The sequence below is a fragment of the Pelmatolapia mariae genome, linkage group LG5 (assembly GCF_036321145.2).
Source record: "Pelmatolapia mariae isolate MD_Pm_ZW linkage group LG5, Pm_UMD_F_2, whole genome shotgun sequence".
Taxonomy (NCBI): domain Eukaryota; kingdom Metazoa; phylum Chordata; class Actinopteri; order Cichliformes; family Cichlidae; genus Pelmatolapia; species Pelmatolapia mariae.
Genome location: NC_086231.1, coordinates 31,303,486 through 31,319,861, shown reverse-complemented (window position 1 = coordinate 31,319,861; position 16,376 = coordinate 31,303,486). Strand labels below are relative to the sequence as shown.

Sequence of the window (16,376 nt, the reverse complement as noted above, 5' to 3'; positions counted from 1 at the left end):
TTAGTCATCTCCTATTGTAAAGCACTTCAAAGCCCTAACACTTGGGTGCATTGAAAGTTTATGAGGTCTTTAGGCAACCATCAGATTATCTCTGCGTCGTTGCCAAGCCGTTCAAATCATCAATCATGTGTTGCCTATTTAGTTTTAATAGCGGTTCTGTGAAGCAGCTCCTGGAGTATGAGGCACGGTGCGGACAGATGGCCTGGTTGATCAGCAATGGTTTGTTGTAGAAACATGCATGGAAATCAGTGACTTCAGTAATCCATGATTTGAGTTGGATTTGATGCTGTATGGTGTCAGGTATTTGTCATGTTGTTAGGCAGGACTTAAGATCTTCTCTGATATTTATTGTTGTGTCTCTTTTAAAATGTCTGTGATCTAAATTCTCATCTAAAAGTTACCCCAGCCCAGTGTGAAGTCTAAAAGCAGCTTTGTTTGGCTCATCAGCAGTCACACACACTCAGTCTAAAATGTTATGAAATGCAGGAAAGCAAGTAAATACTCATTTGAGGAATGCTAATTATCTAGCTTTGCGGGTCAGCTAATCATAGCTACAATTTTAATCATTCCTTATTATGATTTTTTTTCCCCAAAGGAAACTGCAGGTTTTGAAAAATCTTAAAAAAACATTGAATTAAGGTACAGAACAGTCTCTCTCACACTGGGTAGGGAGTAGTGTCGGTTGGAAAACAGTTTTTGTGTCTGGCTGGAGGCTGTTTAGATGTTGTGTACTTCTTGTGATCTAAAGTATGGAGACATTGGACTGTGTGGGCAGTGGCTGCCTTTCCACTGCAGGGTGGGAAAAACAGTCTGCTTGTTGCGACTGTGGAGCCCTACTCAGTAGGTGTTTCAGGCATGCTCACAAGTATCTACCCCACAGTAGGTGTTTTTTCCTACAGCGGCGGTTCAAGCAGCTGAAACAAAGCTACGTATTTCCTACCCCTTCCACACACTCTGCCAGATGCTGGGGTCTTTTGGTGGTTTGTGGGGTGCTCTGCTGGCTGTGTCTTGGTTTGCTGCTTGTTTGGGGGGGGGGGGGGGGTCTGCTCGCCAGGAGGGTCATGAAGTCAATGTATGTGCAGGTGCATCTTTGTGTTTTGGGTATTGGGTGGTTCTTGGGTACCTGGAGCCCTTGGACCCTGGTCTCTGCTCACACCGGGGAGGGAGGCCCCTAATGGAGTCGGCTGCACGTTGCCTCTGGGACTTCCGCCTCTTGGCGCCCTTTTAGGGCCTCCCTCCTTCTCCTGGTGGGATGGGTGCACAGATATCGCTGAGATGTGTGGTCTTAGGTCTCCAGTCCTCTTGCATCATGGATGGCGCAGTCCTCCCAGATCCATCTCTGTCTGCCTCTGGCTCCTGGGGGGTGTTATTGCTGCTTCCCGCCCTCATTTTCAAGTACATTTCGTGACAAAGACACACACAGTACATTAAACATGTGATCTCTTACACGTGCTATGTTGCTATAGGTCTTTTCACTCTTTGGGTCCCTAAGGAGACACCGGGAGAGCACTTCGAAGGTCTTCAGATGCTAACAAGTCTCCTCGCCCCAAAGGGCTCCCGTTCAGCCAAACCATTGGTGGAAGAAGTGAGTACTGGTAAGTCATTTATTCACTTGCTTACCTCGCTTGTCCAGACCGTGTTCAGTTTGTGCACACGGGTGGAAAAGATGGCATACAATCTACAATGGTGGCTTTTTATCATTTCTAAAGAGTGCAGCGAAAGGGTGGGAGATAATGAAGACGAAGATGAGGAAGACTTTGATTGGCAGGTTGAGCAGGAAATTTACACAGAGAAGTCTGAGGAAGAGCTGAGAGCCCTGCAGAAATACGGCTTTGGCAATCAGAGGTGTGGAGTATTTGCCCGACTGCAGGTAAGATCCATGGATAGATGAAGGTGCGTTACAGATTTGGACTTTAACTCACCCGTGCTGTAAATGTTCTTCAGAAAGAGCTCAGTGACGTGATCGACATCAAGAACCCAGAAGGAACATCAGCAGCAGGGAGGAGGCAGGCTCGGCTGGAGGCAGAAGCATCAGCCTTCTCTACTGACCATTACCTGTAAGTTTAACAAGGCTAAAAACCTCTCAGGTAAAGCATCTTTAATCCTCTTCTGTTTTTACTCAGTTACAGCTGCGTGTAATTGCAGGGCTGATTGGTTTGAGGATGGTGAGATAAAGGGGCTGCTGAAGTTTAGGCCATGGTGGACAAAGCTGAGCCCTTCTTCAGAGCAAGAGGGCGAATCTGGTGAGTTTATGTCATCATCTAAATCTGTTTAATTACTGTTGTTGAGATAAGTCTCTGCTTTGGCTGTTTCTAAAAAGGAGACATAAATTAATAAGATAAACATGCTGTAATAAGAAACATTGGGTGACAAAGTACTCATGTCAGTACTCAAGTAAATCTCCTGCCTTTGTTTAACTATATATTTAATCCTTGAGATATCTTAAGGCAAGGAACAAAGGTGGAGTTTTAACAGTTTCCATCACTCAGCCATAAGATGCTGAGGGGGTATTGTCAAACCCCCCTCAGAGCGGGCGGACGCATAAGTTTGTGAATGCGATAACTCAAGAGTGAGGAACATAGGAGTTTGAAACTGATACGATAGGTATGTTGACTAAAGGTCACAGACGAGTTTGAATCTCAGTGTGAGACCCCTGCTCTAGAAGATGTAGTAGAGTGGAAAGGTAAAAAAAACATTAAACTGAAATACTCTGCATAGTAAAATCCGAGTACTTTAAAACTGAACCTGCATGTGCATTTTAAATAAGTACCGAAAGTATCATGTTATTGTCTTCAGTTACTTTCCATCACTGATCTAGAAACACTCAGACCTGATACCCAAGTTTTGTAGTAGCTTAGTGTGCTGTAATGTGTTTGCAAGGTAAACATGAGCAACTCACATCTGCATTTTTACATATGCAGTGCATGCTTTACCGCCCTCAGTCTGCATCCTTTATGTCCAATTACTTAAAACAATGTCACACACATTCTGTGACCTAAATGCGGATCATTCATCAAGCTATTAGAACAGCAGCAAAGTAATTACTGAATGCTACCAGGAGGTGGCATGACGTTTCAAAAATAAAGAGAGCAATCATGCATTGTTTATTATATAAGTTTAACCTCTCACTGATCATTTTCCCATTCACTGTATTTTAAATCGTCTCTCCAGTACTTCTGTGGATTGAATCAGAGAGAAAAAGAGTGTTACTGCTGAGCTTGTCAGACACTGACAGTATATGAAATCCTAAAGGACGCACAAGTCTCTGCAGTGGGCCCTTCTAACAGAAGGACAGACCTCAGCTAGTGTTCTGCACTCCCTGCTAAAAGTGCCTCAGGGCACTTGAACAGGAAAGACACTTGTCATTATGAAGGATTGAACTTGGACTTTCCCTAATCTCTCCATCCGTCTGCTGCCTGCTGACTAATTTAAACGATCATTTTTTTTCTCCTTTCTAAAAATTTCCCGTCTGCTTACATTAATAGTCTATGTATTTAGATTGAGAAGAGTTGCTTGTTGTCCGGAGGGGTCCCGGTTTCCTCTCTTTGTTCAGCCACTTCCACGGGAGTGATAGCTTGTGAACCCTAGCACTCTGAGAGACCGTGTAATTGTGCCATCCAGCCTCCCTAACAGTCTGCTAATTCCAGACCTTTCACTGTGGCTCACAGCTACAGCCTGTGTGCAGTGAATGGATGTTGTACGCTTAAGGGAGGATTTAGATTAAACAGATAGCAGCGTTGCTGGAGGGAGTGCTGCCGGCCGTGCTTTTACCAGCGCTGACGAGCAGCCATCAGTCAGCGCGGCAAAAGCCATTAGCCTCATCTTGGAGTTTAGCCTCCGACGAACATTACGGTTCACTGTAGCTCCGCCGGCTCCCTCTCCTCATTCTGCATTCTAAGACAGAGTGGCTCAGTCGGGAGCCTGGGCGTAGATAAATGGGCTAAATTAAACTTAATGGCTTGATTGACAGCTCGAATAGCATTAGCCTCAGCCGAGTGTGAAGAATGGCGTCAGTCAGGAGATTTAAGCGGCTTGCCGTCAAATCTTGAAAGCGTGCTCATGATTTTAACTGTTTGCCATATTTTTCAAACGGAGATCTCCAATTCCTCTATCTGGGTTTACTAGACCCCCCCCCCCTCGCTTCTGCTAAGCCTGATATATATGTCACCTGACAGATGGATGTGGACCCAAGTGCTAATGAAGTAGAAAACAAGAAAACTGGCCCCTTTGTGCTCTCCAGTGTCAGGGCCAGCGCGCTGACAAGCCACAGCTGTCCACTGGAGGCCTGTATTAACGCACTGGTCCAGCTTAAATGCTCCTGACAGCTTGGCCTCTCTCTCTACCTGACACTCTTTGTGTCTTTGTTATGGCTGGATGTAGAAACCGGACCTGTGACCAGCTTAGACGGTCTTCTGCTGATTTAGGCCGCGACACTGCTCACGTCTGAACAGACTGATCATTAAATGTCCCTTTGATTCGATCTTTGACATCATCACAGTGTGAATGCGCAAAATTAACTGACTCTCTTATGCACGGTCAAACTTTGACCTCTAGCATTTGTGTGATTCTGAGCGTTTTCCAGCCCTCAGCAGTATTTTGACCAGGCATATTTGCTCCATGCCATCCGGCCATCTGGACCTGTAGAGAGCAGTGACGAGCCAGGCTTCCGTTCCAACAGGAGGATTTAGGTCAGAAATTAATTTGCAATCAGCAGAGGCCCTCATAGGCTGTGTGCTAATGCCCACTAGAATCGACTGGCTCCGTAGTGGAGATGAATGAACGTGGCGGTGGGTAAATCGGGTACGCGGAGTTAATAGAAAATATATCAGCAGCACGAAGCTGCTGGGTCTGTGCTGAAGGAGAGAGAGAGAGAGCTTTGTTTTTCCTCAAGTGCTCATGCATCCTTGCATTTGCACGCACGCATGTGTTTGAGCGACACAGATGCGCATTCACTTAGATAGCTGTTACTTAAGCTAGTGAGTCACTTTGGTGTTTCATATTTATAGCTTCTCCCCTTATCTCGGTGCCTGTACCGTTACGTTATAAGAAGACTGGGGGTGCGCATGCACGCAGATCTTTGTGTCTGAGCTCTCCCTCTGCAGCTACACTGATGAGGGACTCAGGTAGTGTCTGCAGGGAGCTGAAACCTGACGTAATGCAGCAGGAATCTCCTTCGCAGCACAGCCAAGTTCCCACTGCAGCCAAGGAGATCACTCTGAAGCGCTGCCTGTGCGTGTGTGTTTGTGTGTGTCTGTGTATATCAAATGTGTTTGTGTGTGTGCATTTGCTCCAGCCAGCACACACCTTGCACACCAGGGGCTCGGAGCAGGGACTCTCTTTTTCTCATGTAGAGAGAGGGATTGCTTTCAGCTGTTTAATAAGCTGCTTGGTGGGGGGAGTTGGAGTTACAGCATGTTGCCGCAGACATTCAGCATGCCTTTCAATACTGAATGATCGCAGATCGCTTAAAATGGGATTGAAGTCTGTTTGTGTCGCCCCATTAGGCTTGCCACAGATCCCCATTAAGCAGATGTCTCTTTCAAAAGACAACAGTTAGCGAATTTGCAGAGAGAAAGCAAGCCGAGGTTTGGAGATATTTTCATGTTACAGAGCTCCAATTTTTCTTAATGCAAAGCCGCTTTGAAACACGCATAGTACTAATAACATCAGCTCTGCTAATTTAGCTTATTTAATGTGGGCCTATTTGTCCTATTTTGCTTCTACTCTTCAACACAGAATCTAATCAACAATCACACCACAGCCATGAATTGGGCAACAGTCAAAATGTGTGTGTGAGAAAACAGCGTGCAAACCTTCAGTCTGGGTTTCATCTGAAGACACCGTCACAGATGACAGATTCTTTTTCTCTTGTATAACCTGTGCACAATTATTAGGCATGTCGTATTTTGGGGGATTAATTTGATTATCAGCAACTACAGCACTCGCGATCAATCCAAAACGTTACATAAAGTCAAACCTGATTATTTAAGACAGTAAAAGTTTTGGCTTTTGTAGAGAATATCTGTGTGTACGTGAATGTTGGGCAGTTATTGGTGTTTAGAATTATTGTGCAACTAAATTACATTTTACAACTACATTCCACACAAAAAGGACATGAGATTTTGAATATCTTGGATGTGAAATTGTCATATAGCATTGCAATTTTGCAAAAAATGTATCCTCAAAAAATGCATGAGGAAAAAAATGAAGTCGACATCAAGCCATCGTGAGCTGGTCCTGATGTTTCTGAAGGAAAAAAGGAAGAAATGGAGATTCTGGATTCATTTATTTGTCGCAAGAAAGCAGCAGCATGGAGAATTTCACCGTTTGATCCAGGAGTTGAAGCTTTCGTACATATTTCAGGATGTCAGTCTGAGCTCTTGCTGGTAGAGTTGGGACCACATTTGTGGAAGTGGAGAAATGCGTTCAGAGAGAAAGAGATTGACCCGGAGCAGCGTCTAGCCATGTGCTTGAGGTAAAACAGTTATTTTACTGTGAAAAACGTGGTTGGTGTGAACGCCCGCATTGACTCTAAACTCAAAATTTACAAATAAACATTTAAAACAATATCTGTGACCAGTATAGGAACCCTTTTTTCTTTTTTTCTGTTTTTTTCCAGTCATCAGCCTTCCATTCATAAAGCCTGTCAGTTCTCGATAGGATTTTAGGTGAGGTGAGGCAGGGGACTGTGTCATTATTCTTTCATCTTTTTGCAATGGAGCATTGTCCTCCATAAAAGCCACTCTCTTCTTGACAGATTCAGATCTTTTCCTGCACCTGCTTGAAGACAGTGTCTTCTAAAAACTGGCAGTAGTTTGCGAGCTGATTTTGAGGCGATCTTTAATCCAAAAGGTCAATTTTAATAACACCAAGATGTACCAGTACCCTACCTCCACCTTGCTGGCATCTGGCGGAGCTCTGTGCCTGTTACTGATCTGGCCTGTCAAGAATTATTCTCATTTCTTCAGAGCTGACCAATTCACACCACGAGCCACTGCTGTTTATATTGTTAGGATTTGGAAACTACACATTGAAACTGATGATATAGTCAAAATACTTGCTTGCCTTATAATTGTGCGCACAGCGTTTATGCAACAAGACATAACTGTATATCAGTTTGCGGTAAGAAGACTATGACTTTTCTTGCCTCCTGTGATGTAGTGTACTATAGTTCCTGACTAGGATTTTTAAATCATTGTAAGAAACAAACAGAGCAACAGATAATTGAGCATGAAGTGGTATTCTTTCATCTTCATTATCTATGTGTACTGACATTTATATAGCACATTTCTAGCTTTACTTGCACAAAGCAGTTTCCGTTATGAGCCGCATTCACACAGAACTTTAGTGCACATTAAAAGAGCAGAAGCTGCACAGTTACAGGGAGGACACGCAAACAGCACACAGACAGGTTGAAGCTCGAACCTTCTTGCTGTGAGGTGATGATGCCAACAGTTTTTCAATCAAGTGTACTATATTTGATTTAAAAAGCCAAAAAAAGAAACCACAGGCTATTGTAAGGATGTGTACAAAGTGCAGCCCTGACACAGAGGATGTAGTAAGACAGGGAGAGGAAAATCCATTTGATGCAGTCGTTTTGTTGTGTGGATTCTGGGATTTGAGGAGGTGGACAATGGTTCCTGGAGGTACTGCTTGTTAAGACTATCATTTGCTCTTGCTGTCTGATCTTATTCAGTGGCACACTACACTGTGATCTTTCTTTTGTTAATAAAAATGGATATCTAATCCAGCATCATCTGAATAAGAATAAATAAGACGGGTGTTTTAGTTTTCATTGACATATTTTCGCACACAGCTGGACTGTAATCTCCAGTATTTCGGCGACGTGCTATGTCTATCACGGACGTGCGGTAGTGTGAGATTTACTCACAGTATTACGAGCGAAGAGCCACGGGCTCTTGCAGGTATTTTATTTTCCCTTAAAATGCGTCAGGATCGGTCACAAATCTGTCCATATTTAACCCCACCTCACATCTCATTGTAATTCAAAGGCTCTCTTTTGTCTGTTCAACACGACTACAACACGAGGTTAGCAAAATGGCACGCAGCTCATATTTATCCGGCTTAGTGTGGACATAATCTTAAAGACTTACTGCACTAAACCTATTTTTATTAAGCTGTTTATCCCTGCAGTGAGACTATGTGCCTCACCTCGATGCGTGCTGGTTTCAGTATGTATTTGATGTGAAAAATCGTTAATTTGCGTCTTTAACTTGTGGCCGAGGAGCTTTCTTAAATGATGTGTCTGTTGACTGTTTGTAAAGTCATTTACTGACAGCACGTCGCAGGGAGCTTACCTGTAAGAAGGAGCCTAACCACTGTGACCTCTTCTCACACCCACAGCTGGATTCTTTTTGTCTGCGCATTAAAAACTAGACTGCTTCATGTGTTTTGACTGTCAAATCTTTGGTCTCGTGCAGCTGTACCGTTCACTGATGATGAGAAAGAGCAGCTGAGGAAATTCACCAACCGCTCCTACCTGCTGGACAAGGCGTCTCGTTACCAAGCGTGGCTAAGCCTTGTGGACATCCTGCTGGCTTACACCTACGAAGTGCGCTCGACGGAGGGGGAACACAATGTGAGTGTGTGTGTAGATATGTGTGAAGAGGAAACTCCTCCTGAGCAGCACTTAGCCTTGGATAACAAAGCCCTCTATCCTCACATCCTTTAGACCGCCTTCCATTTTGTTCAGAGCCTTAAGAGATTACCAGCAGATCCTAAAGCTCAGTCCAGGTCTCCCTGTGTCACTCCGCTAAAGGTAGCTGCTGCAGCAAGAGGAACAAATCTGATTGCCTTGTTAAACCATGTGGTAAATATTTGATACAGCCTTAATGTTAAATTAAATCTCAGCTATGAAAACAAAATCTGTCATAGGTGAATATTTTAATTCCACTCGGTATTATAATGTGGAGCGAGCCCAGAACAAATCCCCCCTCCCCCCACTTTATTTCCAATGGCTTGTAGCCTGCTCTTTACAGAACTCTGAGCATCTGCTTCGCTGTGGTGCTTTCACTTTATTTCAGTGTATGTTCTTGTAGCATTTCCTGTCTGTTATTGCACCGATGACAAGTTTCTCTCTTCTTCCCTGCAGGTGGAAACACCGTGGACTATCAGAAAACTCAGTGGGACTCTGTGCTGGCTGGAGGTGAGTGAATTATAATGCAACAAGAAGCACTTCAAGAGCGCAAACCTTCACCAAGACAACTCACTCTCTGGACTGTATTCATTTTTGAGGGAACAGTATTTATTTTGTATGTATTCATTTTGTTTTCTTTGTTTTTTTTTTTCTTTAAATGCACTTTAAGAAGTTTGCAGTGCAGTAAAAGCCAGAGCAGGGCTTTTGTTATTTAGCCCGTTGAAACCCATTTTATATATTTGATGTAGTTGGCAGATGTGAAATGTTGAACAATGACCTCAGAGGTTAATGTGATATGTAGAATCCCCGTATATCATTCTCTATATGCTCTCAATACAAAACAATGGCAGTAGGAATAGTTTTATATCGCTCTATGCAGCGTTATTATCACTTTGACCTTCAGATCACACCTTGACCTTGAAGGAGAGGTCAGAGGTCACTCTCTATATGTTGACAATACCACACCACACTTCTGATTTATAAGGCCTTTTGTCAATTTTCCACCAATAAATCATGAAGTTGACTTTGAAGACCTCGGTTGGTGTAAGCTAGATTTTGTTGGGTTGTTAATAGGACCCCACTCTGCACCCCTACAAAGTTGCATCAGAGTTCATTCAAAACCTTTTGAGCTGTCGTGTTCACAGACAGAGCGATTGGTTTTGAGATGTATGCGGTGCAACCTTCAACCGACCGCTGGACTCAATCCCACTTTTTTCCCCAAACTTTTTTGTTGTGCTAACCGCTGCGCCTCTATGCTACCCACACCCTCGAGAAGCACCGCATGCATTTGTTATACAACGACTGTCTGTAGCAAATTCAATTCAGTTTTCTTTATATAGCACCAAATCACAACAACAGTTGCTTCAAGGTGCTGTATGTTGTAAGGTAAAGACCTGACAATAATACAGAGAAAACCCCAATCATCAGACAACCTAAAATGAGCAAGCACTTGGCGACAGTGGAAAGGAAAAACTCCCTTTTAGCAGGAAGACACACTAGCAGAACCAGAAGAGGGGCCTGAAAGCTAAAGGCTCTGACTCCCATTCTACTTTAAAACTCAAGTAAGCCCACAGTCCAAGAACAAAGCGGCAGAAATCATGGCACAACTGTATTTTAGCTGCTATTTGTAGCTGTGTCTTAGACCAGTGGACCAGTTTAATGTCAGACAATATTTTCACGGACCGGTTCTTTAAGGTGTCGCGGATAAATACAGCAAAATAAAACGACCAAGACAAAAACTGGTATTCTGTAAATATAATAATAAACGTGAATTCACTGTGTAACCGGTCCATGGCACAATAAAGGTTGGGGACCACTGGTAACTTTTATTAGCAGAGTCCTCCTGAAATGCGCCAACCACATTGAGAGTAACATCCTCCTCTCTGCCCCATAATGCTCTCTGGTCGCTATGGTAACACATAAATATTTCTTTCAAAATAAGACACACAAATACAACACACGAAAAGACTGAGGGAAACCAAGTTAACGATAAAAACCCTGAAAACCATAAATTTCACACCTGAGCCTCAGCTCTCGCCGCCCGGTACCGAACGACTCACGGACCAGTACCGGTCTGTAGCCCGGGGTTTGGGGACCGCTGGCTTAGACTCATCTCCACAGTGGTTTGCAAAATGTCTCACGAAGGAATTCGTTTTATCCTCTAAGTTACTAATGGCATTGAAGTTTGCTTGCAAACCCTCCTTCTGGAAAGTCAAGTGTTAAGAAAAAACAAGAAGTGACAGGCCAACCTTGTCTGGCATTTTCTGCAGTCTTTGTAAAATTATTAAATAAATGAATAAAATGCTGTGGCTGTATTAAACCACAGGCTGTTGTTGAAATAACACAATTTGGATATAACTAAGAATGCCATAAATAAATATAAAAGTTTAGCTCCTCTTGTTATCCTCTCAGGCTTGTAGCTCCGCAGCAGCTACTATCTGGCGGGTAGGCTGGATGTGGTAAAAAGTAATTAGACTCTTGAGGGGAATGTCAAAAGGTTTTCAAATGCATCTGCGAGTCTGTTGTGTATAAAGTTTCACTTTGTGTAAATATATCGACACCCTGGCTGATTTTTTTTCTTCTTTTTCTTTTTTCCTTGCCTTTTCTGTTACTGATATTTGCACTGAAGTAAACAGAGCGGGCCCAGGCTCCATCTATCTGTCAAACCAGAGGCATTTACTACAGCAGCAACAGGCGCTCCCAGCTGAAATTCTGAGTGTGTGTGGTCTGTCTTATACTGTCTGCTCTCACAACCTGCCATGAGACCATCGCTTTAGTGTATAGAGTGTGTTTGAACAGCATCAGACACAGGAGTTTAACTTGTCTAAATTGAAAATCTCCATCCAGTCTGTTGTTTTCTGACAAGTTTGCTTTTCACATTGACACCGCAAAACAGCAGTGAGTGCATAGTCCCTGACAACCCAGCTCGGCCATGTTTGGGCAGAAATTCCTTTGCTGTATTTTGTCTCATCCAGTTACACCACCGTTAGTTGTGTTGCTTTCTGGGCTACATTATCATATAAAGTATTTCTGTGAAATTGTGCAAATTCTAGATGTCTTTGTCTGTGTGCGGTTTAGACTTCACAAGTATGATATAGTACAATACTCTGTTAACCACTGATTCTTGATCAGACTGATAAAGTCATTAGAGAAATGCAAAATGGTTTTGACTCACTTGGCTTGTTTAAAGGAACCGGTTCACTGAGAAGTGTGCATAGATTTGCTGAGTAAATCCTGACCTGAAACAGATATGCTTGCTTTAGAGCTTTCGCATTTTACTCAGCACTGTTATCCAGATTACACATTAACGCCGCTTCTTGGAACAAGATCAAGTATTTTGTTGTGCAATATATTGTCAAATGGGAAGAGGTGGAAGTGACCAAAAAGCCTCTTATTTCTGTGAGGAGTCATTTTGAAGTTATAGTTATGGGTGCACACAAGTTAGTGTACTCCTAGTGCCTGGATAAATAGGGGAGGTTGTTTCAGGAACGGCATTTGGTGTGAGATTTTTGCTGAATCAAGCATGCGGATCATCTGAAATGAGATTTCAATACCGGATTGGTTGAGGCCTTGGTAGGTGCTGCTGGAAACAGTGCTACTGGATGTGGCTGAAGGCAGCCAAGAGGAAGAGGAAATGGGGAAGGCACAGCTAGTTCGGCTTTGATACCTTTTCATAAGTGACCTGCTTTTTCGAAATTTTAAGAAATGAAAGTCAAAAAGCATTTCAGGTCATATTAATAAACTGCTAGTGCATACACCTCCCATGATTATAGGACCAGTTTCTTGTCTGTGTGTGTTGAACTAGCTTTAGATTAGACACCAATGCCGCGTGAAGGAAGGCGCTTAACAATGACACAGAGAGACTGTGGACACACTTATATTGCTGCATGCAGCTACCTTGTTTCACCTCATCTCATTACTCAATGTGAGACTATTCCTTTGCAGTTTCAGTGATAGGTTTATTCATTCACTGAAATGCAAAGAAACCATTGTGCTGAGATAGCAGAGATCATTCCACGGAAAAGGGAAGACTACTTACTCTTTTTTTTTCAGCGCACTTAACATTAGTGTGACTGCAAACAGGCGGCAAATCGTGGTTGTTTGGCTTAGAGTTAGATGTGGGCAGTGCTGAAGTTTATTTGTTTATTACAACATTATTACAACATCACTAACACAAACCACGAACTGGCCTCTTATTAACAACCAGCAACTATTTTACTAGTAGAGCCCGTTCAAGGAGACACTAAGCAGTGTCTTTGGAGCTGCAGATATGCTTTAAATGCAGGTAATCATAACATTACTGTGTTCCAAAGAGGATGTCTAGAAGGATGCGCTAGTGTTTCTGAGACTGTGTTCCTGTTTAAAACATGGCTGCATAACGAGAAGATTGCGGGTTGCAGCTTTCTTGCAACAGTTCTTCCAAATAACACAAATGACTGAAGTCACTCGCCACAGGAAATCAGAGACATAAAAAAAGTAAAATGGAAACCTGTTCCGTTGTCTTTACAAGAACCAGTTTGAATTTTTAGATCATCACAGCGATCAAGTTTCTGGAAAAAGTTGGAAATTTTTTTTTTTGCAACCGTTTAGGTGTGTTGTTTCAAACTCTATATGGCCCAAAGTAGGGTTAGGTTTAAACGTCGTTATATGGGGGCGAGAGATTCATCAGTCAATGCCCTCAGAAAGACACTCTAGGGGAAATGCCCACTCTCACTCAGCAACACATGAGCCAAGTTTGAAGTAGATTGAATAGATGTTTGTCAAGACTGGTGGAAAAAAAAGATTTCTTGTTATTGTATTAGCTTTGTTTGGCATTTTGGCATGGAAGACACGGTGCTAAATACTAGGGGTGGCTTTAGAAAATCGATTTCCCTGATTCAAATTGATTTTAGTTTGAATAAAGCGATATCCATCCATCCATTCGCTTCCGTTTATCCTTTTCAGGGTTGCCGTGACAGTTGGAGCCTATCCCAGCTGTCATAGTGCGAGAGGCGGGGTACACCCTGGACAGGTCGCCAGTCTGTCGCAGGCACTTCTGCATTCACACCTATGGGCAATTTAGATTTTTCAATTAACCTATCCCCCGTAAAGCGATATAGATTCATTAAATCCTGAATCGATTTTTTTACAAATGTATTTTGCCAGAAACGCCAGAATCTCAGGTTAAACTCACAAAAAGACATAAAAATAGACACGAAAAGCCCCACAGACACGCCGTCAGGGCTGAAAGGTTTTGTCTCTCTCCAACCAAAATTGACTGAACCAGCAGCAAAAGAAAATCAAAACTATGCTTCACGTTTAAGAAACATCTTCATTAGTTCCCTCTTACTTTTGCTGTTTTGTTTCCACCATGATAAAATCACACTTCCTGCACAGCTCTCTCTCTCGCTCTCTCTGTACGTCAAGAGCAGTTTCCAATCAAAAATCTGTTTTCTGCATTATTTACTTATTACGCACCAGTCTACCGTTGTGTACAGCTATGTTGGCCGCACCGTTTTATTTTTGTTTTTTTCAAAATTACTCCTTAAAAGAAAACAATTTCTGCTGTTCAATACTGAAGAAATTTAAACTTTTTAAAATCCTGCCAAATTATAAAACACTTGGCTGTGTCTCTAATAAACATTTGTAACTTTGCGCTGCTTCATTTCAGCAGCATCAGGTAATGTTGATTCATTTTTTTCTTCCGTTTTTGATCTACTGCAGAATATTTTTAAGGTGGTTATCTGCTATAAAAAGCCAGGCCAGGAAAATCTCCTTCATGTTTTATCCTCAGTTACTTTGACACAAAGACATCTGCTGTGATGCTCACACCTCTGATGAAGTCTTCCAAGTGTCAGCTTTGTTTTTATACATAGGTATGAAAATATGGATAAGTACCGAGAAATGATCAGAATTATAATATTTCTGACTGTCTGAGTCAAAACTGAAACGAATCAAATCGGGACCTTGTGAATCAGAATTGAATCAGTTTTAGAAATCAGTGGTAATATCCAGCCCTACTAAATACCCACAAGCCACTTCTTATTGTTGCCACAGAGAGTAAATTTAAAAGTTTGTCATTACATTTGAGAACAAAAAAACAACAACACCAAAGGGGTATATAATATAAGTTCTACGCAGCCAGACTTTCTTTGCATTAGCTGATTTGACAAATCCTACAACCCCAGGTGGAGATGAATGGGTACCACAACAGTGGTTATCAATGTTAAGTCTGGCTCCTTGGTTCTGGCTCTGTGTGCACTCACATAAAAAAATAGTTTTGTGTGTCATATAACTCTTCTTCCATATAAAAATGGTCCCTATAATTGCAGCCCACTCAGAGAAGTTATGATGATGTATGATCATATGACAGTGATAAGAAAATGGTGATTGAAAATCTCTAAAGAATGTAAAAAGTATAATGGAAAAATACACTGCAGTTCCAGCAGATTAGAGTAGATTTATGCTTTCCCACAACAATGTGACACTTCACTCAGTATTTTTTAGTAAGGTATGGCTTAACAGCTTGCACATATAAAACACATTCCCCCTGCAGATAATCTGTAACACACTTAAAACCTGCTGTAAATAAAAGAATCAGTGACAACGGGGTACTTTTAAGACGATTTTAACTAAAACTCAGGACATAGCCTGGTCCCGACCTGGTTATATCCTCACCGTGGTGATTTAACCAGATGAATAGAGAGCCATTCTATTAAAAAACTCTGACTTTAAACTCAACGTAGCTCACAAAAAACTTAATCTGACCTCATAGTACAACACTCAGGGCTTCTCAAGTTTCTGTCCACCATTAACAGGACACAGGACTAGATTTAAAGATGGGACTCTGTTTCTTGCTGAAAGGTTGTTGAAGTCCACTCTAAATTGTAGTTGGTTTGCACTTTGGATTAGAGGTGGGCGATATATCAAATATACTCGATGTATCGCAGGTTTTTCCACATATGATGGTCAAAATGGCTTTAGTATAATTTGCCATGGCGGTATTAAGCTGTCTCCATGTAATTCACTGTGAGGTTTTTTTTTCTCCCACATTAATGCATCATTAATCACCCCCTCTCAACTGGAAAATTTCCACCTGGCACACTGCGCTGAGCATCTGTGTGTATATACTACCAGATTGGAAGGTTATTTAAACATATTGTGATATATTTCGTGTATCGCGATATAGCCAAAAAAATATTGTCATATTAGATTTTCCTCATATCGTCCAGCCGCTCTTTGGATTATTTTCTTTTGAGCTCTTAACTTTTTCCCACTGCTAATCAACAATCAGAACTCCTAAATTGTCACTTTACATTATCACATTTTGCCAAGGGAGGGAAGACAAATGCAACTTTAAAATAAAGTTACAGAGTGGAAGGATGTTATCTCAGTTGTCCAACACTACAGAGATAAAGTCACATTTTTGAGGAGGTGCACATCTGCTCCACTGTTATCCCTTCACACACAGCTATAAATCAAGCTTAAACCTCGACCGACAGTTGCTGCTACACACCCCGAGAGCTGCTCAGTCATTGTTATTGCGCATAGGGGCTGTGGGTTGTTCTTGCCAGTTGTCTCGCACTTAGGGTAACATGCTTCTATCCTACATCTGCCAAAACAGATGATGCACTTGAATATACGATCCTTCATTAACGCTAGGGACACACTACACTGCACATGTGGTTAAAGGGTCCCAGAGGGCATTTGACTGTTTAGTGAGTGACGGGATCCCAGAGCG

The 16,376-nt window shown here is 42.3% G+C and overlaps 1 protein-coding gene across 4 annotated transcripts in view; it reads left to right on the top strand.

The window, feature by feature from the left end:
* The window catches only part of shq1 (SHQ1, H/ACA ribonucleoprotein assembly factor), a 46,533-nt gene that overhangs the window by 7,653 nt on the left and 22,504 nt on the right, over positions 1-16,376 (top strand). For 2 of the 4 annotated variants that reach the window (XM_063474767.1, XM_063474766.1), the window contains exons 4-9: positions 1,467-1,595; positions 1,710-1,870; positions 1,945-2,057; positions 2,146-2,243; positions 8,442-8,599; positions 9,113-9,166. In XM_063474767.1, the coding sequence (XP_063330837.1) occupies positions 1,467-1,595; positions 1,710-1,870; positions 1,945-2,057; positions 2,146-2,243; positions 8,442-8,599; positions 9,113-9,166 (713 nt within the window). The remainder of the gene's footprint in view (positions 1-1,466; positions 1,596-1,709; positions 1,871-1,944; positions 2,058-2,145; positions 2,244-8,441; positions 8,600-9,112; positions 9,167-16,376) is intronic. The other 2 variants (XM_063474769.1, XM_063474770.1) reach the window with 1 other exon arrangement.